At 35.3% G+C, this 24,486-nt stretch overlaps 1 protein-coding gene across 2 annotated transcripts in view; it reads left to right on the forward strand.

Moving 5' to 3' along the window:
* Positions 1-1,182: 1,182 nt before the first annotated feature.
* The window catches only part of Atf-2 (Activating transcription factor-2), a 30,792-nt gene continuing 7,488 nt past the window's right edge, over positions 1,183-24,486 (forward strand). Inside the window, exons 1-12 of one of the 2 annotated variants that reach the window (XM_069834273.1) lie at positions 1,183-1,322; positions 1,456-1,556; positions 3,821-3,911; positions 4,685-4,830; positions 7,510-7,682; positions 10,777-11,007; positions 12,897-13,110; positions 15,235-15,408; positions 19,356-19,436; positions 20,726-20,859; positions 21,918-22,108; positions 23,440-24,202. In XM_069834273.1, the coding sequence (XP_069690374.1) occupies positions 1,506-1,556; positions 3,821-3,911; positions 4,685-4,830; positions 7,510-7,682; positions 10,777-11,007; positions 12,897-13,110; positions 15,235-15,408; positions 19,356-19,436; positions 20,726-20,859; positions 21,918-22,108; positions 23,440-24,202 (2,249 nt within the window). In that variant the 5' untranslated portion in view covers positions 1,183-1,322; positions 1,456-1,505. The remainder of the gene's footprint in view (positions 1,323-1,455; positions 1,557-3,820; positions 3,912-4,684; positions 4,831-7,509; positions 7,683-10,776; positions 11,008-12,896; positions 13,111-15,234; positions 15,409-19,355; positions 19,437-20,725; positions 20,860-21,917; positions 22,109-23,439; positions 24,203-24,486) is intronic. The other variant, XM_069834277.1, reaches the window with a different exon arrangement.

Below are 24,486 nucleotides of genomic sequence, written 5' to 3' on the forward strand. Positions count from 1 at the left end.
CTCCCCAAAGGTCTTTTTCCCTCCGGCCTCCCAACTAACACTCTATAAGCATTTCTGGATTCGCCCATACGTGCTACATGCCTTGCCCATCTCAAATGTCTGAACTTAATGTTCCTAATTATGTCAGGTGAAGAATTACAATGCGTGCAGTTCTGCGTTGTGTAACTTTCTCCATTCTCCTGTAACTTCCCTCTTAGCCCCAAATACTTTCCTAAGAACCTTATTCTCAAATACCCTTAATCTCTGGTCCTCTCTCAAAGTGAGAGTCCAAGTTTCACAACCATAAAGAACAACCGGTAATATAACTGTTCTATAAATTCTAACTTTCAGATTTTTTGACAGCAGACTAAATGATAAAAGCTTCTCAACCGAATAATAACAGGCATTTCCCATATTTATTCTGCTTTTAATTTCCTCTCGAGTGTCATTTATATTTGTTACTGTCGCCCCAATTTCTCCACCTCTTCGAAGGATAAATCTCCAATTTTTATATTTCCATTTCGTATAATATTCTGGTCACGAGATATAACCACAAACTTTGTTTTTCGGGCTTTACTTCCAAACCTATCGCTTTACTTGCTTCAAGTAAAATTTCCGTGTTTTCCCTAATCGTTTGTGGATTTTCTCCTAACGTATTCACGTCATCCGCATAGACAAGAAGCTGATGTAACCCGTTCAATTCCAAGCCCTGTCTGTTATCCTGGACTTTTCTAATGGCATATTCTAGAGCGAAGTTAAAAAGTAAAGGTGATAGTGCATTTCATTGCTTTAGCCCGCAGTTAATTGGAAAAGTATCAGATAGAAACTTGTCTATACGGACTGTGCTGTAAGTTTCACTGAGGCATATTTTAACCAATCGAACTAATTTCTTGGGAATACCAGATTCAATAAAAATATTATATAAAACTTCTCTCTTAACCGAGTCATATGCGTTTTTGAAATCTATGAATAACTGATGTACTGTACTCTTATTCTCCCATTTTTTCTCCAATATGTGTCGAATACAAAAAATCTGACCAATAGTCGAACTATTACGCCTAAACAGAACATGGAATACTAGGTATATCAAATTATATTCAAGTACCGATAATTATTAATAAGTTTGAGCTTACATTATGTTTGTAAAGTGCGGCTCTGAAACGTTCGTCATATTGACGGCAGATGGCAGTATGTCTGTAATATTTTGGTAACAAGTGCATGTGCTCTATGCGTAAAGGAAGTTGACATTTCTTTTCTCGTAATTGTGTGTATTAATTTCATATTATGACAATATCTTGTCATATTTTAAATATACAGTTTCTTTTCAAATATATTTCATACATGTAAGTAATTGCTTTATATAAAGACAATGAAGTTGTATGTACAGAACGTAAGCCTTATGCACAGGTAAATGAAAAGGAAGCAATGGCCTTGATCAACCAAATATCATGTCTTATTTTTAATTTGTTGTTTCAGCTAGTTCCGTAAATCGTACACAGATATCAAGCACTTCAAGTGTAACAGACATGGAAGAAGATGATAAACCATTTGCATGCTCATTTGCAGGATGCAATATGGTAAGCATATTGCCGAATGAAAAAATAATTGAGGGCTAATCGGTTAACCTCTCTATTGAAATGCAATAGTACAAAAAGCGATTTTTTTGCATATGCTGTAGAAAATAATGCACTTCACCACACGTACTCTTTTCACATGTTTAGTAAAACCTATTATGAGAGATTTCACCGCTTTTCAGGATGCTCTTCTGAATAGTGTATAAATTGTTTGCAAGTTTTCTTAACATCGAGTGATGTTTCCCTTGTCAGATGCAAAACTCAGTCGTTGTGTAAGACATTTTACGCTCATTTCGCTTGCTACACTGTTGATATACATAATTAAAAAAGCAGAAGAAATTAAACAAACTTACTCTGATAGATTCTTCTCCAATATTGTGTTTGTTTAATCAACTGTCCGAAGACAGGTCTGAACCTCACAAGTGATACCAAGAAGGCAACTAGGCCAGGAGATAATGGGGTAGAGTGGCCAATTTCTTTTCCCCTCCATTGCATACATCGCCGACTAGCTACATAATACACCAGTCAGACTTCAGATGCATACAAACAGTTGTTCTTCCTCTGACATATCGTCAAGTGAGATGTACATATCAGAAAAAACCTCAATCAAAAGATTACATTGTGTTTATGACCATAAATTCTACTTATTCTGTGTGAGAATCGAACTGAATCTTCGAAGTTGAAAGTCAGTGAAGTGATAGTATGCCATGTAGAGTAAAACTAAAAGGACACGAATTTGATACCCAAGAGATTGTGTGAGAATATAGTGGACATTGTCCGTGGGGCATGGTTTTTTAAGCATGTAGGTTTATTCTGCAATTCTCATGCCACAGTCCACACCTGTGGAGTAACAGCTCGTCTAGCCGCGAAACCAGGTGGCCCGGGTTCGATTCCTGGTCAGGGCAAGTTACCTGGTTGAGGCTTTTTCCGGGGTTTTCCCTCAACCCAATATGAGCAAATGCTGGGTAACTTTCGGTGTTGGACCCCGGACTCATTTCACCGACATTATCACCTTCATCTCATTCAGATGCTAAATAACCTATGATGTTGATAAAGGGTCGTAAAATAACCTACTCATGCCACATTTTCTGTATTATCACATATCTAATTTTCTCGGAATAGTCATTGTAAGTGAAAGTGTGGTGTCATCATATAGTTCGTACTTTTCATTATGGGCCTACATAAGTATAGGCATGTTACATTTTTATAGGTCTTTTCTTTTTCCAAAGTCTTTCAAATATCCACTGCCACAATTTGCACACTGGGATCTACAAAACACAATAACAAACTTCAGCCCACCCCTCAAACATAAATATGAGATTGGGCTGTCAAATGAGATTTCTAAACTTTCGTGTAGGCCTACTAACAAAAAAGAAATGATAGTAACATAATTATATAAAATTGGTTTAAGTATATAATACTTCTTTTTCTGAAGTAGGTATTAATGAATTTGTTGAAAGCAATAATTTTTGGAGGTCTATAGTCTCTGCTATTTCACTTGTCACTTTATTTTATACAAAGAAAGTAATCTAAATTTATTTTTAATAAACTGCCTTTTACAGTAAATTGTTTGATCGAAAGCTTTTCTAGTGAGAATAATTATATTTCATAAACATAATTTCCAGATGAAATGATTGATATAGGCTATAATGAATATGAGCAAAATTCATTCAAGTGTAGGCCTACATTTAAGAAAAAAAAAATACTGTATAAAAACAGATGACAACATACCAAAAACCCACATTCTCAGGATCAGGGACACTGAAAACTTGTATTTCCATGAAAATCTCGAAATATACATAATTATTTTTCAATGTGAGAAAATAGAAGAGCAAAATGACATTCTATTTCTTTTGGGTTTAGGGTTAAGTGTCACTGCATGTCAGCGTATTTGTTTTGTATGCTCTTAGATACAGGATCATATAGAAAGAAGTATTAAAAATGTTTGTTATCAGTGCTAAGATCTCATAATATGTAGCCTAACTGTTGTTTTTTTTTTTTATTATTCGACTGTAAGACTGTACATGTAACTCATCTAAATCAAATTGTTGAATTCTTTGTAAGTTCATGCATATGTATATATACTTTTTGCTGGTTGAGTGGAAGAGAAGGCCTTACGGCCTTAACTCTGCCAGCTAAAATAAATCATTATTATTATTATTGTTATTACTATTATTATTATTATTATTATTATTATTATTATTATTATTATTAAGAGACCTCTGAAATTATGACACTAATAGCCTCTGTTTGTTTGTTTTGTTTAGCGCTTCACAAATGAGGATCACCTCACAGTTCACAAGAAGAAACATGATATGGTCTTGAATCTGGGGAATGGACAGAAGAATGTGTTTGTGGGTGAGTGGTGGCATTTTTCATCAGGTTTACAGACAGGATAATTTTTGTCCTAGACTTTAGCAAGTCCCCCCTCTTGATATATCAATCAGTACCTTAGATATTACCCATGTTTACAATGTTGCAAGGAGTCTGTGATACAGAGAACATCAATGACTAGTTTCCAGGTTATCGTGAACATAGCCATAAACGACCATGAATTTTAAGACGGGATCTTGCTACATTCCAAAGGCAGTGGTATACAGATATTCCTTGCCATCCCTTGATCTTTCTGATTATTTTCTGTGTACTGTACATATATGCAAACAACAGAGGGGTGAAAGTTGTTTCAAATTCAACTCGTAAAAGACACTGTAGAGAACAATAAAGGGGTTAAACTGGATTGAAATAGCATAATACTTTTTAGTTCCCTCTCTGGACTATGGGACTATGTATAGTTATCTGAATTTAATTGTAGATTCTAAATTGTGGTCCATGTAATGCCTTTTAAAGTGACTGCTACTGCATTCAATATTAACGTTTATATATCATAGTTTACAGTGATTCTTGTTTAGGTATAAGAACAGATGTAAAAGAAATATGCTTTAGTAGCCATTTTATTATTATTATTATTATTATTAAGTTTGTAGTATTAATTAGTCTAGATGTTCATATTATGTGACGTGTCCAAATTTATTCTAAGGATGAAAATAAATCTGATCGAACAATGTACCTTATGCATCACATTATGTTTTGTTTTATTTTACTTTTATTTACTTTATTTTTTTTTTTTGCAGCGGACCAGACACCTACGCCAACTCGATTTATCCGCAACTGTGAGGAAGTTGGTCTATTTCAAGACTTACAGAATGTGAATCCATTTGAAGAAACTTTCCGTAAAGCTGTAGAAGCTGCCAAAACTGGAGTAGGATCTCTCCACGAGGTGTGGATCATTCCATTTGAAATTATCCATTGGAAATTGCCTTACTGTTTTCTTCTTTCACTCCAATTCTCTGCACATGTATCAATAAAAGTATTACAGAGGTCGTGCAAGTCTGAGATAGGTTCATCTTGTCACTGTGTTGATAGATGAGAAGGAATCATTGCTGTCATTATCATTTTTTTTTTATTGTTGTCTTCTCCAACTTGTATGCAGAAACTGTGTATTGTCGGACCATCAGATCTGTGCTCCTTCAGCGCTGTCGTCGTTCTTGGAAAAGTTAACGCCTGTACTCACTCCATTCCATCCGCTTTCCTCCCACCACGTTAAACAGCAGGCCACGAATCTTGCCGAATAGGGATGTTGCCAAACTTCCATCAAATGGTATCATAAATAACTGGTCCCCATGCTACAATATCATTTCTTTCAATCAAATTACATCTTGTATTTCTACATTTTTAAAACCTAAATCCATGTCTCGAATCACTTTTCATAGCATTTCTCTCCAACCTTGGAAATTATTGCTTCTCTCGCAACCTTCAGTAATTTCTCCAATGTTGGAACTTCTTTCTGCACAGTATAAAATTCTTCTATCTTTCTTCTTAAAATACATCGGTTCATATCATCTACAAGAATTAAAAGTTCCCTTGGTCTGTTCTTCCCTGGTGATTCTAGCTTTTCATCTGCACAGACTCCCTCTCTCCTGATTTTCTTTATTAGGAGCTCTGAACTGTCTATATAAATTACAAAAAATGTTGTATTATCAGTATTAGTTAAGTAAGTAATTTTAATACGTAATCAATTGAAATAAAATAAGCCTCACCTGTGATCACAGCTGCTCTTTTCGTTGCCTGATTTATAGGAACCAGATATTGACCTGTTTGTTTCTCTTCATCGCAAAATGATATTACGTACTTGCTTAATAATATTTCTTTCGCCACTCTGTGCTACAGTATTCATGTTGAGTTGACAACACTGGACTGCAAGTGCAAATAAACTGTCCCACAAGAAGGCCAAAATTGTGAGTAGTGGGGGACAGAAAGGGAGAGAGATAGAAAAGAGAGAGAGAGGAATGCAGGGAGAGAAATGAATTACCGAGGCTGAGAAGGAATTAGGGTTCAGTTCGCATATCTTACGGGGGCACAGATCCGATGGTCCGACAATAATATGTAGAGAAGAACGTCATCTGTTTCCCAGTTATTTTATTTTATTTTATTTTATTTATTTATTTATTTTTTTTTTTTTTTGCTGAAAGAATTGGTTCCTTCCTTTTTGAAGGACTCGTATTAATATAATGCATTGGTGCTACAATACTATGTAAAATACAGTTACTCAACCGCAACTGTGGCTCAGCTCTAAGTGCATGCTGATCTGGCATGATCATGATGAAATTTTATTGTGATGGACAAAGCAGACATTGTAGAGAATTTTTCAAAGAGTACTCATTTCACCAATACACTCCATTTCGCATCATTTTATTTACCATCTCCAATGGCCTCTGTGGTCTGGTGGTCAGCATGCTGGCTTCTAGATCTGGAGATTCCGGGTTCGATTCTCGGGGAATTTTCCTTGAAGAAGAAAGTTTCCTGAGTGTGTAAGATCGGGAAATTTGTATGAATGCAAATGTGATGTGCCTGGTTATTATTTAACCAATCTTCATATAAATATACAATGTATCAGACTGTTGCTGAGCAGAAACCTGAACACATGTTTGAACATCACATTGTGTATAAAGTAACCGTCAGCTGCATCTGGCGCATGTGATGTACTTACACTTACAAAAATGGCTACATTATCAGCTCATGATGAGTCCAAGAGTGAAAAAATATCCTAAGGTAAAATAGTTCCCCAGTCAAATCTCCAAGCAGGGACTAATTTCGATAATGATAAGAGTTAAAATTCTGCATTGAAATGAAATTTTTCACTGGGTTCATTTTTGTTTCGAAAGGAAACTAACTACTTAAACATGTATTTTTTTTTTTAACAATTTTGTTTTTGAGAACAAGATAATATTTTGCATTTGTTTTCTCTTTTTCCTTCTTTCTTTAAAAATAATTGCCATTTCAAACATGTTTAAAATGAGAGAATGTTTTTTAAATATCTCCACTTTCCTTCACAGTAAAAGTTCTTCTTTCTTCTTCTTGTATCCTGTTGTCCCTAGGTGAATATAGGGCAGCAGTAAAGTTCCTCCAGCATACTCTGTTGCCAGCCATCCGTTTCACCTCTTTCCAGCTTTTCACACATCTCTCCACTTCCTCCTCTATTGATCGTTTCCATGTTTTTCTAGGCCGTCCTCTCTTCCTTACTCCTTGTGGATTCCAATCAATTGAAATCTTCTCAATAGCTCCATCTGGCTTTCTCAGCGCGTGTTTTCTTTGTTTTATTTGGTAACATATTTGTGATTGGTTAGTTCTTCTCCACAATTCTTCATTTGCTATTATTTCCGGCCATCTTATATTTAGAATACGTCTCAGACATCTGTTGACGAACGTCTGTATCTTTTTATTTATTACATCCGTAATTTTCCATGTTTCACAACCATAGAACCGTAAAAGTTACTTATTCAAAAAGCATGCCAAGGAAGTAGGCTATATTAAAGATAAAAGTTATATTTAATAGTGTGAAAAATGTACTTTTTATCTTGTTTTCCCTTAAATGAATTGCACTTGTGTTACTGCACAGGTGGACACTCTAAGTGTGCATACAGGAGCTGATGACACATTGCACACACCACATGTGTTTCCTCATATCATCGAGGACTCAACGTCCAACAGCAGCTCTGCTTACAAGACTGTGCCCACTGCCCTCATCTCCTCAACCTCTGTTATCACTGGGAATGGCAGGAACAAATCAAGGTACACTCAATTGCTAAATATGACTGTCTTATTTCATGTTTAGTAACTACATAAAATTAAGATTAAGCTAACACACGTAGTTAATAGTACGTTATGCAAAGAGCCTATAATGATAGTAATTAAGAAGCGAGTATGGATGTTTATGAAACGAGCGCAAGCAAGTTTCATAATTTTCGTACGAGCTTCTTAATTACCATTATATGCGAGTTTCATACGACTTTTTATGCTCGACATTATTTCTAACTTGAAATTATTCAGATGTATACATTTTATTTGTAACTGACAAGATCGGAAGTGACCTTGTTCTAGGTCGTGAATTGTGAGATGTGCGCAGACACGAAAGTATTAATGTCATTGACCTTGATGTAATCCCGTTAAACTTTGTATAACCTTGATTATTGAATTCGACATTGAAAAACGAGATGACAAATTGAATTTATTTGAATATTATTTACAATTAACGCTAATTATTATAGTAACAGAACATAACCTTCTGCAACAGTATTGGATTTCCAGCCTCCGTGACTTTTCGCTAATTCTCTTTCGATTGCATATCTGAGAATAATCGATACTTGCGGTTTTATAACGGTACAAAGCTGACTTGTCATTGGCTGAACACCTGTAAGCTGAGTTGTCATTGGCTGAAAACACCTGTACTTTAATGAGTAGATGTACTTTAAAGACAGGCATTAAAGGACTGCTACCAGGTGTATAATTACTACATTTCGGCATGGTCGAGCGTAAAAAAATAAAAAAACCCACGAAAATGGTATCTTTTTCTTAATTGTCAGTGTACTCAGTCTCATATAAATAACCATTATATTTATTTATTTTGTTTTAATTAGGTAATTATTTATTATTTATTTAGCTAATATTGATATTGGTATTCCTCAAGGCCCATTGCTTTTCCTAGTTATGATTACTGATATACCTTATAATAAGTACTCATCTCTTTCAGCAGAATTAGGAGAAGAAAATTTTTTAGTGAAAAAAGTATGAATAATATTATTGTTATAGCTGTGTCACTGTTATTTCTGACAGTAAATCACGTTGCAGCTCAGCTACATTTAAAAGTGTGCATCCTGTCACTGGCCACTGATGACGTTATGCACTTCCACTGCTGCCACATTTAGTAAACAGCAGTTAATTAATGTAGTGTCCTGCTCGGTAGCAGGTTGGTATAGAATTTGCAACAGTGCAGCCAACATAAGACGTAAACAAAAAGGAGGAGCCATGCTGGAAATAACAACGACTTGGCTATAATTGTTAACTTTTTCATTCTGCAAAGAAATTTTACACTGTAACATTTGTTCAGATCTAATTTCTGCACATTTAAAGGACAAAAACTAACATTTTCAGTCATTTGCTATCATAATACACTGTTCTCTTAAAGTAACTGAGATATTGGGAATTAAGGCTGGTTCACAATAAACCGGAAACGAGGATCGGAACGAAAACGAAAACAGTAAAATTGTTAAAATGTATACATTTAAATGTGAGCATTCACAATTAACGAAAAGCTTGCTGGAGCCTGAGATCGGGAATGGAGAGTTGGCCAAGTTTCAACTTTGGCATTCACATTTCCGATCACAACCCACTAGATTCATTCTAGTGCCATCTAAAAGCTATTTTGTCGTCGTATATTTTGTAGCAAGAAGACCGTGACATAACCTATGCATTACTTTGTTCTGTGCTGTGCATCATGGAGAAAGTTTTATTTGAGGAGATTCTAATATTGAGTGTTGAGGAAAATCCTCACATTTACGATAAGCGACACGCCTCGTATAAAGATGAGAAAATAAAGGAGAATACATGGCTTTCAATAGCTGCATCTTTGAACACCGATCGGAAGCGAATCATATTTTATTACTGTATTGGTTGTATTACACACTACATATTCACGCTTCAATTCAATAACTACTGTTGTGTTCATTTTTGTTCTATTACAAATGTTTCTTCTCTAATTATTTTACATTATGGTAGACTTAAAATAGGTTGTGATAATAAAGATGCATGGGCATATTTATAGTACCATACCTAATGAAATGCTTCAGTTGAAATTTCGAAGTTGGTTAACCTGTGTTTATGTTGGCTGCCTTGTACTCATAAGAGAACGCCATTGGTCAATTATACACAAATAACATCAGAATGCGTAGTATTGACTTTACATATCGAAATGCATAGTCGTCTACGTTCTCGGTTTATTGTGAATAAAAAATTTTAATATTCACGTCCTGTGCTTTTCGTTTTCATTCTGGTTCTCGTTCCCGGTTTATTGTGAACCAGCCTTTAAATCAATGGCTTTCCCAAGGCACGCTAGTAATTGTTTCATATAAAACAATTTTTATCTCGAATAGGAAGCAAAAACGAGCAAAATTGTATTAAACATTTTTGTTTGAAATTTGTCAAAGAATATATATATATATATATATATATATATATATATATATATATATAGACACACACAATGCGATTTATTGTAAATAATGTAAGTATATAAATGTTGTTGGGAGTGATGCTCAATGGATTAACTTTTCACGATAAAGTATCTTTGTGCTAGTAAGTATTACAGATGCAAAAGTTTAATAAAGACAACAAATGACATTGATATCGTGCCTTATTCTGTCTCTTGATGACCAAATTTATTAACTTATTTTATTTACATGTATCACACTCATATTTCCATTTATATAACAGTGAATTATTTTCACTCCACAGTCATGACTACCAGTACGGCATTTTCTTTTTCTGTCACTTGACACAGTCTTATGCAGTATAATACATAGCCACAGTCAAGTATATAGAGTCACGAAGCTCAATACGTAGTAAATATGCATCCATAGATAGTTGCTAACCACTAGGATCGCTAATATCGCCTCATTAAGACAATGTGAAATAGTGCCGGCACAATCTATTGTCCCTAGCACCCTCACAACTCAAGCTTCGTGACTGTATATACTAGACTGTGACATAGCTTTATCACAAATCATTCTGGCTCTTCTTAATCAAAATCATATCAAATCAAGGCCAGTAGTCCGATATCTTGGCACTAGCAATGCTAAACAGTAATTTGTTGATATTTCCACATTGCCAGTGATGACTGCACTTCTCCAGCACAACGGCAAGATTTGGACCAGTTATTGCATCCCACATCCACGACAGAAGAAGGTAATTTCATAACACCTGATATCTTGGAAGAGAGAAGAGTGGTAGACACAGATGATATGGTGGTAGAACTTAGCAGTACCACCAAGGTGGTGCGGCAGGAAGCAGATACCTCGCAGCACAAAGTCATCGTGCAACAGGATGCCTGCAGACAAATCATGTAAGTCCATGTGCAAGCTTCATGATACCTAACTTGAGGCCAGTTGCACTGAGCCTATTCGAGCATGCAATATGGTCTAACACGTCATATTGCATTAATAATGAGGTGACAAACGTTGAATTAATATCTATACTGATTCAATATGAAAAACTTATCAGATTACCAGGAAACAATTGGCATTCATACAGTGCTCTCTGTAGATTAAAAACTCAAAAAAGTTTCATATTCATGGTTCAAGAATTAAAACAGAAAATCAATATCCCGAATTTAAGGGGAGAGGACGGTATTTTTTAAAACTTTTTTCCTATTTGGTGTAAAATATTAATTTTTTGTATGTAGAGAGCCCATAGCTGTGACAATTCAACCAAATAAAAATATTTTGAAAAACAAATTATTTGACGGCCCCCATTTGAAAAAAATATACCCAATGCAGGATTGTACTAAAACCGATATATCTAAACCGTTTTTAAATATAGATTCAGACAATTGTTTGCAATGTATTTGCAAAAGAATGTTCTACAAACTGTCTGTAACAGAATTTTGATATTAGTCCCTATGTTTGTAAAATAAACAATTAACATTTAATAACAATTTTCTGATTTCCTTTCTAGCAAACAAACGGACATATTTTTAAAATGAAATCAATTAACACAATTCTGTTACAGAGAAACGTTTCCTAATTGTCTAAAGAATGTGTGTTCTAAATTTCATGCATGTACCTTTAACAGTTCAGAAATTATATCTATTTTTGTCTGGCAATGTAGCAAAAAAAATGAAGTTACTGGAAACCAATAAAAGCGGGCGTGTGATTTAAAAATCCATAGCGCAGGAAGTTTAAAAATGACGCCTCAACATCCGATAAGGGCACAAATACCCACGAAATGTTATGCAATGCATTCCACACATATCAAAGGTTATTTTAAAGAAAAAAAATTTTTTTTTTTTTTAAATTTAATTTACCGGAAACAACAATAAAAGTGGGTGAGTGATTTAAAAATCCATAGCGCAGGAAGTTTAAAAATGACGCCTCAACATCCGATAAGGGCACAAATACTCACGAAATGTTATGCAATGCATTCCACACATATCAAAGGGTATTTTAAAGAATTTTTTTTTTTTTTTTTAATTAAATTTACCGGAAACAACAATAAAAGTGGGCGAGTGATTTAAAAATCCATAACGCAGGAAGTTTAAAAATGACGCCTCAACATCCGATAAGGGCACAAAATGTTATGCTATGCATTCCACACATATCACTGAGTATTTTAAAAACTTTTTTTCTTTTTTGAAAATTTAATCATTTTTCACCAAAAACTACAATCCTCTCCCCTTCAAAGAAAACTTAAAAATTAAGCCAAACCTTTCAAGTCTATTAAATATAGAGTATAGAGGTTTACAAGATGGTCCCTGAGATCTCAATTTTTTTATTGGGAAAGAGAGAAGATAATGGACAGAGTAACAGTTAGATACATAATTAGTGTCGTAAATGAAAGTGGTTCATTAGAAGATGATTATGACAACACAATGGTATTGAAGTTACCTTAAAACTATGGAGTAAATAGTATTTTTATTTTTTATATTTTTGTTGTTAATTAAAATTGAATGTGCTTTTCAGCGAGTAACATATTCTACAATTCATCTATAGTATCACATAATTGTGGCATACTCTACAATACCTGTTTATGAAACATCCTGTAACAGGCTTCTATGCAAAAGCAACTCATCATTGTTCTTTCAAAATATTGGCTGGAAGGCCACCTTAACTCGTGAAACAAATTATAGGCAGATGTACTAAAATTTTAGGTACAAAGAAGATCACTGCTTGTATTGATTTGAAAACTATTAAATGTTTGGAAGTTTCATAAAAGAATATTCTGTATTTGTTCTAGAACTTCCAATGCAGAAAGTAAAAATGGCATAAGTGTTGGAATTCTGAACAGAGAAACATCTACAGTCACAGCATCGCAGACATTATCCAGTGCAGGAGGTAACACTGTCCAGCTCCTGTTACGCATGCCTGATGGCAAACTTCTTCAGTTATCAGCCCTGCCAGTGGAACAGGTCGCACCAACAGGAGGAAATGTACTTGTACAACTCTCGCAGGTATTTTCTCCCATATGCTTTTGTGCCCAAGTTTCGTGTTTTTTTTTTTTCTACTTCTTGCACCCTGCTCTCTCCCCCTATATTTTCCGTTTTGACCATCAGAAACATCTGCAGTCTTAAAGGCCTACAGGCAGTGAGCTCTATATTGGTACTTGAGAAAATACTACATAATGTGTTGATAGATCGTACTGACTGAGCAGATACATCACCATTACATCCAATGTAGGCTATCTCCATCTCTTTTTAATAGTAAAATCCAATGTACAATATTTAAAAATACCTACTTCATTATTGTTTCGTTGATTTTATAACTCTTTCCAATTGCATGAACTGTGTAAACACATTTCTTAATATATTGTGCTCAATTTAATTTTGTCCTAACTTCAACTTCTGTTGAAATCCCTACATCTGTCATAACAACCCTATTTTCTGGCAGTTCATAGTCAACTGTACCTAATATTACAGTGGTCAACGTGCACAAAAAAACTGAGTGGACATTCTTATAACAAGATACTATTTAAAATATATAAATATGAATATTTGAAATTCAAATACAATACAATTTATGAATACATTGTAAAATGTGTCTTTTGCACCAGTTGTGGTGCTGATGTACAAGTTTTCAGGTGAGGCATCACACAAACAAGAGACCAAATTACAATAAGAACACTCGACTGGCTTCTGCGGGCACTAATTTATTGTACTTGATTTTTAGCTTTCTATATAGAGGTCCTCTTTCTATTATTCCTCTCATTTCCCCTCACTATAGGTAGCACCACTGTTATTTCGCGAATTGAAAATAATACTTGGACTTCTTTTATTGTAATGGAACAATAGAAACTAATTATTATTTTATAAATTTGTTTTAATTGAAGGAAAATAAACTCTTTCAGTAATAATAAAAATATAATGAAAATGATAGATCTAAGTTATATCAGTTTCAGCATTATGCTTTCTTTACCCAGTCTTTCTAATGCAGCTTCATTTCTTATTTTTATTTTGTCTGTCCATTTGACATGCTCCATTCTCCTCCATGTCCACATTTCAAATGTTTCCAGTTGTTTCTCTTTACTTCGTCGTAATGCCCATATTTCTACCTCATACAATGCCATACTTCACACAAAGCACTTCACTAATCTCTTCCTTAGTTCTTTTTTCAAAGGTCTGCAGAAAATGCTCTTTCCTGTTAAAAGCTTACTTTGCCATTGCTACCCTCCTTTTGACTTCCTGACAGCAGTTCATGTTACTGCTTACAGTACACCCCAAATATTTGAAACTGTCCATTTTCTCCACTGCCTTGTTGATCTTGTTTGCATTTTTATCTTCATCCCATAGTGCTCACAGCTGTAATTTTGCTCCGGTAGCATATCCCTTAGTATCATCTCTTCTTCTGCTAACAATGCCATATCATCAGCAAATCTTATGCACTTTATTGTTCTATCTCCTACTATCACCCCTCCTATGTTTCGAAAACAGTTCTTCACTAAATCTTCCAAGTAGATGTTCAGTAGGGTAGGTGATAAAGGACATTCTTCAGGCTTAAATTATTAATATTGACACTTTATTTTCAAATTACTTCCATCTTTAGATAGGAAATATTCAACTTTATATTGATTTGTGTTCACTTGTGAGATGATATAAAGTAGACTTAATAAAAATCAGATTATCCCTCAGTGCTTGTAGATGAGGGAATTGTCCAGCCCAACATTCTTTGAAAGGTGGCAACCCTCTCTCTACTTGTGACATGGTGCAAATATCCAAAAACCTTGCATTATTGTGAACATTGTGAAAGCTTGAAGTCACACTTCTTCAGAAAACTTGGTTTTACAGGTTTATAAAGATGTCCAGCAGAACCTCTTTTTCCCCTCAGGTTACCAAGGGTTTTACACACAACACCATAATTAATTGTAAGAGTTTTTGTTGTTTCATCAACTGCCCGAAAATAGGTCTGAACCTCACAAGTGATATCAAGCAGGCACTACTTATGAAGGAACTAGGCCAGGAGACCTTCATTATATCGACGATTTTCTTGAAGGTTACTATAGCTTCAATAACATGTTACAGTATCTGCAGTTTAGTATGCTTTTCTTAAGACTGACAGTATATTCTCTTCTTACCATGTAGGCCGAGTCACAGTCTGTACCATCTCAGAATTCTTCAGTGGTGTTCTCTCAAAGACCTGCTGCTGTGGCTACAAGAGTGCCAGTAATTACACCAGAAGCTGACAAGAATGTGGCAACTCCTACGAAAACAACTACACCCACTAAACAGTCTTCAGGATTATCACTGGCAAAACTTGTAAGTAACACGTCACATTGCTCACAGATTTCGTACACATAGTAATACAGTGAAACCTGTTCAAATCGGAACCTGAATAATCCGGAATCCTGTCTATTTCGGAACAATTTATTGGTCCCAGCGAAATTCGTATGTATTATGTTTAATTTTTTCTGAATAAAACGGAAACTGACTGCTTCTGTTCTAAATGGAAATAATATTTTCGACACACAACTTTAATGTAAACTATATTTTGAAACGGTATGTGCTTTCAAGGAATGTACGAAATACGTAGGTCACTAAGATAAAAACAAGTTTTCTTTGCAAAATTGTTGAGGGTGCGAGGGTGTGTTGGCCTGGTGATCATAAATTTTATTACCCTGTTGACTAGGCTGACGGGTCCCTTCAAAGATGTTCAATGCTTCACTCCTGTATACTGTCGTAGCTGGGTAGAACGCAAGTGTATTTGCGATTTCGTGATTAAAAGAAGTTGCGTAAAAATGTTACACTATCATTAAATGATGAAGTAAAAGTTATCGAGGAAAATTAGAAACGAAGCATATGGAAAATAATGTTGAAATTTAGGAATGGAAAACTCACGTGTAACTTAATACTTTAAAAAATAAAGGCCGTATCATGAATGAGTGGCTTGCGGTCAATAATGGTGACATAAAAAGGAAACAGAAAACAACTGGTAACATAGAAATAAATGAACTCTTGTGAGAGTGGATTCTTCTTGCCCTTTCAAACATCATGCCAATTTCTGGACCTATTCTGCAAAGCAAACCATTGAACTGGCAAAGAAATTAGATAATCCAGAATTCAAGGCTTCTAATGGATGGCTTCTAGTTCAGCTAAATAATGTGTTGTGATATACAGTACAGTATTATAGTATAGTGTTAGGTATTAAATTTAGTGTAATTAATAAACTTTATAGTGTTTAATGAGCGAGTTACGATACAATTTATACAGGAAATGAGATTTTCATTAAGATCATTCACCAATTAAATAAGCGACAGGAAGCTGATTTAATGTCAGTAGTGTTATACGGAATATTTTGTAATTCTTACAATTTGCGGTATGTCATTTTGTTTTTCATTTATACAAATGATAAAATATTACATTTCAACTTCACACTTGAATAACACGGAAACCTGTCCACAATGGAAAAAAAATTAGGACCATGTCACTTCCGTCTTGAACAGGTTTCACTGTAAAAGTCTTATTGGGAGACTGTAAAATGTAGTAATGTCTAGAGGAACGATTTTATGAAAACACGAAATGTATTAATATGAGTCATGATGAGATTATAGTAATGGTAAAGGCAGATGATGGACGAATTCTTTGCAGTTCTGTCGTGGCTAACGAGAAAGACAGGCTATGGCGTGGCCATCACATTCTTAGTCATAACATGGCCAACATTGAACAAATTTATATGTAAATCACATTTAACATGAGTTTAATATAGAAATTCCTTTGTTTTTTTAGAACTTTGAACCTGTATTTATATTAGGCAATTGTCAAGATGGCGATGACTAGACCATGATAACCACATGACTCCAATTTGTGCCGAGCCTGTCTTTTTTGTTAGCCACAAGTTCTGTGCACTTTGATTACAAGAGCACAAGGGAGGAGCATGTGGGAATATGCAATAATATTTACATTTCCTGAAGTTTCGGGAATGCATAACATTAAAAATAATAATGATGATGATTACAATAATGATAATGGTGATGACAAAGATGATAATGGTGATAATGATAATGATACTATGAAATAATGATGATAGTAGTGATGGTAATAATAATGAAGATGTCCACACCTGTGGAGTAACGGTCATCACGTCTGGCTGTGAAACCAGGTGGCCCGGGTTCGATTCCCAGTCGGGGCAAGTTACCTGGTTGAGGTTTTTCCGGGGTTTTCCCTCAACCCAATAGGAGCAAATGCTGGGTAACTTTCGGTGCTGGACCCCGGACTCATTTCACCGGCATTATCACCTTCATATCATTCAGACGCTAAATAACCTAGATGTTGATACAGCGTCGTAAAATAACCCAAAAAAAATAAAAATAATGAAGATGATAATGATAATACTAATGAAATAATAATGATGAAATAATAATTATGATGATAATATCCTCCAGATATGGAGAGTAGCTACGAATATATTGAATAAGCAATCGCGGACAGCCGATAAGAGGTGATCCTCCAACTTGGAGGTTGGGCATAAGGCTAACAACCCATCACCGTCAAAAATAGCTTCTTACGAAACCACAACATAAGCTTCGGAATGGGATTTATTCTCTGGCCTTCCATGTTACCCAGATTCCTTTTTTCTTTTAATTGTGGCAGTGTATGTATATACAGTACTGAACAATAACAATGTTTTTAAAAGTCAATTACACACTGTACTACTGGGTGTTCATTTCAAAGTGTGTCATGACGTCACTGTTGTTGGGTCACCGATTTGAAGCGAGTTTCAGCTTATATGTTAGAGAAGTTGCCTATTATTTAAGGCGTTCTTCAATCTGATCTTGAGAACGTGTACGGTATAACTTGAACGTCGTAGCAATAGATGGCGGTCTGTATGGTCTGTGTGCTACCATAACCTCTTTCGAACTGTGTTTTGCGCCGGCAAGTCGTACGCAGGGTATTTGTTATCATCGGTTGCATACGGTAACATTTCACAACACAAATCAAATGCTCCGTGTCCATGTTGACCGTCGAAGTTAATGTCAACAAATACGTAAGTAATCGTCTTAACCCTCTCCCCATATCCTGACAGTACATATTTCCAAAAGTTCACATTCCTGCCACTACCAGCGTTACCGTACGTATCGGTACATACTCTTCAGAATGAACACTGTACTTGCTAGGCAACTTCTTTGCCTCATAGGTTATACACCTCTGCGGAAGTGTAGGAAGTTTGAATTCTCTAGTCTCATCGGCTAGCCATATGACGGCATACAGCGAGCCATGACACATTTTGAACTGAACACCCAATATATTATGAATAAAAACTCGTTTATTATGTACATATCAGTAACGTCTTTTTTCATTACTGGGTCCGACCTATGTCCCTTTAAGATTACAGGTTCAAAAACCACATAGCGCTCTTGCTGTCCTTATTATCCGGATTTTTGCTTATCCAGATTGCTCTCGGCTCATATAATCTGGATAATTAGGACTCTACTGTAAAATTAACTGAGCAGCAATTTCATTACTGTATGTTAGCCTACTATTAATTCGATTTTGTATCCTGGCAACTAGGTACGATACAATGTATCCCAAAAATTTGAACAGTTCTTGGATAGGAATCTATGCCTGCCAGTGCTGAACTGATGTCATATAGGATGTAAAATAAATCCAATCTTTTGAAGTTGGTACCAAGATTTTCAACAGTGTTCGCATGCTTATCTTTAACACGTTTGTATTCGAAATCATAGCACTAAGTTTAAATGATTGGATGTTTTAATATAATAAGTATTACAGCACATCAGTTTGGTGTCAGTGATTGTGAGTTCCTATTCAAGATTATTGTTGTAATCAGCAGTGTTTTTGCATTGTGATATAAATCTAATAATATTGAATGCATCTTACGATTAACAACTAAAATGTTGTTGTTGCCGTTATTCTGTCGTTAACTCTCTTGCTGTCCATTATTTTTCACACACACACACACTAAAATATTGAAAACTGCCAAATTACACATAATATTATATTTAAAAGTAATTCGTAGTCTCTAACAGAATTCATGATATGTTCACCATTATACTATTTTGACTTCCTCTGTAAATATTTTTTAAGTTTGAGTCAAATCTTTTGAGACACTTGTAGATTATGATCATGCTACTCGACATAATTGACTTCAGTGTTCAATTGTGATATTAATACAAGTTAAAATGTAATTAATAATAAAATGAACTTAACAGCCATTTTCTAGTGTGAATGATGTAATTACTTTACAGAAACTGAAACAGACATTGACAAACAATAATCGCAGCTCTGCGACAAGCAAAGATGTGTCTGCAAAATCACCACCTGTGAAGGTAAGTACACTTGTACAAAACCCCGTAGAAGTAAATCTTGTTACTGTTATGTAAACATCCTATTGCCGGTAACTTCTCATCAAAAATGACTGAAATTTAATCCCAGGCAAATTTCCTCAGAGTATTTTAGTTTTGCTCTATAATTTTCTTTCTGCCATATCATCATCAACATCATCTGTGATTAGTTTCCAGGTTTAATCGAACATAATATTGTTTCCACCCCTCTCCACCGACTTCACAGTTCATTTACTATTTGGCTTCAGATATGCGGCAGCTATTTTTTGTTTTGCTCACTATCATATCCCACTTCATATTGTGCATGTGTGTGTGTTTTTTAACATACATAACACGTAACTCATAATACGTATAAATATAATACATGCATTACCGGTTGTTCTGTATGGTTGTGAAACTTGGACTCTCACTTTGAGAGAGGAACAGAGATTAAGGGTGTTTGAACATTAGGTTCTTAGGAAAATATTTGGGGCTAAGAGGGATGAAGTTGCAGGAGAATGGAGAAAGTTACACAATACAGAGCTGCACGCATTGTATTCATTACCTGACATAATTAGGAACATTAAATCCAGACGTTTGAGATGGGCAGGGCATGTAGCACGTATGGGCGAATCCAGAAATGCATACAGAGTGTTAGTTGGGAGGCCAGCGGGAAAAAGACCTTTGGGGAGGCCGAGACGTAGATGGGAAGATAATATTAAAATGGATTTGAGGAAGGTGGGATATGATGGTAGAGACTGGATTAATCTTGCTCAGGATAGGGATCAATGGCGGGCTTATGTGAGGGTGGCAATGAACCTTCGGGTTCCTTAAAAGCCAGTAAGTAAGTACATGCATGTGAAAGTATATCAGATGAGTTGGTTATGTTATAAAAATTTGGTTTAAATTTCTTACATTCATGTGAGATAATAATGCCATAAATCGAAGGACATACGAACTTTAAAATCCTAGCAAAATTCTAAAACACTCATTGTGCACTCATAAACAGTGAATTAAAAAAAGAAAACTTAAGCAAAGACCTATAGTAGAAATAGACAACTTACAACATTTTGCACTGGTGTGTACTTTGGGGTAGGGTTGTGACAAGAGTGGGAATTGGGTGAAAAGAAATATGCATGCCCAAGCAGACTTTTTCCTGCATGGCTACTACCACTGCCACCACCACGACTACTACTACATTCCCCTGTTTGTTTCTTCATATTTCTGTTGAGTGCAGAATGACGAAGCTTTTAGATATCAGCAATGCTTGATAACAGAAGAAATTCTGTTATCAGATAGAAGCCAGCAAGACAGCTCCAGAAAACCAAACTACAAGTTCTTCCCGTGCAGCCCCAGCAAGACGGTCCTCCTCGTCCAGTGTGGGGGATGATGCAGGAGAGAAGCGCCAGAAGTTTCTAGAGAGAAATAGGTACTGTCTAAGGACATGTAGATTCTTTGTTAGACTAGCCATCCTGTCACATTCTTGAGAAACATCACTAAAAAAATTAATAATACTTAGAATGCTTAAATTTGGTACTTTAATTTAGGATAGGTTAGGTTCAGAGACAGTGTGTTACAGTTAGAGATCACAGAATTTCTCATTTACTTTGGAAAAAATTAGCAATAAAATATATTTTGTGCGAGATCGTGTGTATTTGCTTGGTTTCCGCACAAAACCAATCCACGGTAAGTCTAAAATTCCACATTCAGTATTCCCAACCTAACACACATAACAATTTCCCTCTTCTTACCGCTTAAGTGACATATTGATTTTACTGCTTTAGGCTTTTAACATATTATTTTTAGAGACGTTCAATATAGTAATAATTATAAATTGGAAACTTACTACTGCAATTTCACCTAAATTGCACTGTTAATTATTGTTTTTAAATATTTGCAAAAATTAAGTAAACTCTACAACTCCACTAAAGTTACTGGATTCGTGATGCAAGTAACATTAAGGAAGCCGTGAAAAAATCAACAAGATTCCAGATGCCGATGATATTACTGCAATATGTTATATAAATAATATTGTTAAAATATTAAAATGAAAAATAAATCATTACATAACCTTACTGTTTGTTTTAAGTTCGCATTATGGACTGGGGGGAAAAAAAGACAGATGTATATCACGGCTTGCTGGAGTATAGTAAACACAGAAAACATTTTAAAGCAACAATGTTGAAGATAAATATTTTTGTTTTACAAATTTGCCGTCGTTGAACAGAAACCAAGATGGAGATTTCATTGCAACTAATTAGAAATTCCTCTTTCAGGTATGTAATAAACGATCTTCGCACAAAATAATGTATGATACACGAGCGGTATGTTTTCTTTCAATTCTTGGAAATTAAAAAAGCTCAACTACGTTTCGCTTTTTCAAACTTTACCTCGAACATGAAAACTTCAACATACTGCTCTTGTAACGCTTATTACTATTGCATTTTATCGCGAAATAATTGTAATATTATTGCAAATATTGTGCAGAGCGGCTGCCATGCGATGCCGGGAGAAACGGAAAACTTGGATTCAGGAGCTAGAAAGGCGAGCAGAGGAGATGCTCACAACAAACCATCAGCTACAGTCAGAGGTTGCATCACTAAGGGCAGAAGTAGCACAGCTCAAAACTCTCCTGCTGGCTCACAAGGACTGTCCAGTCACTCAGGCCATGGCACAAGGTAACCCTAATATATAGTGCCAGATATGGCATAAGGTCTGGTCTGTGTTGTCCTTTCAACAGTCACTGCCACTGAAAAGAAGTATTGGAAAACAAAGCTAATGGCTTTTGCCAAATGCTTGGCATTAGACAACATATTATATAACATATTAAATGCCTATTATTGTAATTAGAAAATTATATTAGAAGTGATTATAATGCATGAATACCGGTAGCTGTTTTAGGTAAATGTGTACAAAATTAATTACATCTGTTTGTGTGCAATCCAAAAAACGAAAAGTTAACTTCTTTGGGGCATAGTAAATGATTTATGCATCTTTTTTGAACAATATTTGAAGAAAGTAAATTAAAAACATTACTATTCACAACATGATAAAACTACTACATTTTTCTGAAACATATAGTGAGAAAATACCTATACTGTTTTCGCTGTAAGAAAAATCCTAATGTAAACATAAACACGTTGCTGTCATACCCGTGATTGGCTCCCAGCCAAAACACTCACATGGCGCAGGAAAATATAGTTCGTATTTAGAAACCACAATCTTATATTATTTGAAAATAAAAAATTGAATTCTAGTTGTTAAATATGATGAAACATATGACTTTACTCATATGTAAAACGATATGTAAAAGAAAAGCTACTTTTATATTTTGTTATGTACTATGAACGCGGATGAATACCTACAGTAATACTGAGGCAGTCTGTTCTTGTAACAAGCTGGTGTCACTTGAGCTCGTAGTTGTTCACGTAAGCACGTGGTACTGAAGTATGGCTTCTGTATCCTCAACTGTCCATTGTGAAGACATAAGACTTAAAAATAATTTAATTACAGTAATTATAAAGTAAATGTCTCCTAAGAAAACGAGTGCATAGTAGTGAGGTTGGGCCTACTTGACGAGTAAGAGGAAATGTTTGACATGAAACAGAATGTACAACAGTAGGCGGGAATACGTACTGAGAATATATGGCACCAAACAACGGCCAATGAAGTCTCACTTCAGTCACGTGCTATTGTTTATATTAGGATTTTTCTTACAGCGAAAAGATTATATATGTATCTCATTTTTTGTGATGTTCTTGTTTTGGTATTTGTTTCTGTCTTAATGAGAGTTAATTTTATGACGTATGAATTATATTAGTAATTCCTTTGTAATATAATATTACTAGAGTTGTTGTAGTTGGGGTATCCATTTAAAAATATCATGGTCGTCTTTTAAATTTTGTTTTGTTTGAGGAAAAGGATGCAAATAGAAAATAGAAGTTGTCATGCCCAATAAATAAATCACTGAATCATCCTTGACGAGATTGACACTATTGTATCTTGCCAGGTTCCAGTGTTCCGGCACAATCTGCAGTACAACCTCAGATAATCAATGTTACTCTCCCAATTCAACCAAACACAAATGGCTTACTGCCATCTACGCAGACCAACACATCTAACCCTGTTGTCCAGCAGCATGCCTCCACAGTGCCTCATAACCAGCTGATCCTCGTCAACGGATCTTCTAACCTCAAGAGAGTGTCCAGCGAACCCATCATCACTCCAAAAAAGAAATTGGTCAACAATCAAGGCTCTCCTATTATACGTCAAGCGTTACTACTTCCATCAACACAGGCTGAGAGCATCCGTGTCATCAACAGCAGTGCAGTGAAAACAACTACCACCAACAAAATTCCTCAGACATCAGCTAGTGTCACGGTGACTTCCATGCCAACAGTGCCATCTGGTGTCCTTGTTACGAACCCTATTATAACAACGCCAGTAACTGTACCGGCAAATCAGCTAGCTATATCAGCTGTTATACAGAACTCTGGAAATTACCAGCAGACTTTTATAGTACCAAAAATCTGTCTTCCAACATCTGTAACCCCTGTTGTAACAGATGTTGAGAGGATTATTCAGGGTAATTCTGAACTGCAAAAAAAGACAAGTGATGATGAGATAGGGTCACATGTGATAAAAATTAACCCTAACGTGTTAAGGAAGTCCACCGACAGTGTACTATCAAGTGATCTGTCAACAAGCATGCCAGCAAGTGATGCAGACAGTGATATTGAAATAATCACCGAGGTCAGATCAGAAAATGAAAGGTGAGGGTTACTTGATACAGTCGTTAAGTTTATAATTGTTAATCATGACACCTTCAGTCTGTTTTGTTGGTTGTTGTTATATTTGAGGACCCGTCCTCTATCCAGCCTCGAATATGCTGCATCTTATTGACTTTCTTTGCTTGCTTTCGTTTGTACACTTTTCCTATTTTTTTTTATCAGAAATCTCTGCAGTTTCACTTTACATTAGAGCTCTGTGTATCAATGTATCCAGAGTAGCGCATTTGTTTTTCGGGCTGTTTGTTGATATACAGCAGATTGGTTTA

Source organism: Periplaneta americana, chromosome 1 (genome assembly GCF_040183065.1).
Source record: "Periplaneta americana isolate PAMFEO1 chromosome 1, P.americana_PAMFEO1_priV1, whole genome shotgun sequence".
Taxonomy (NCBI): Eukaryota; Metazoa; Arthropoda; class Insecta; order Blattodea; family Blattidae; genus Periplaneta; species Periplaneta americana.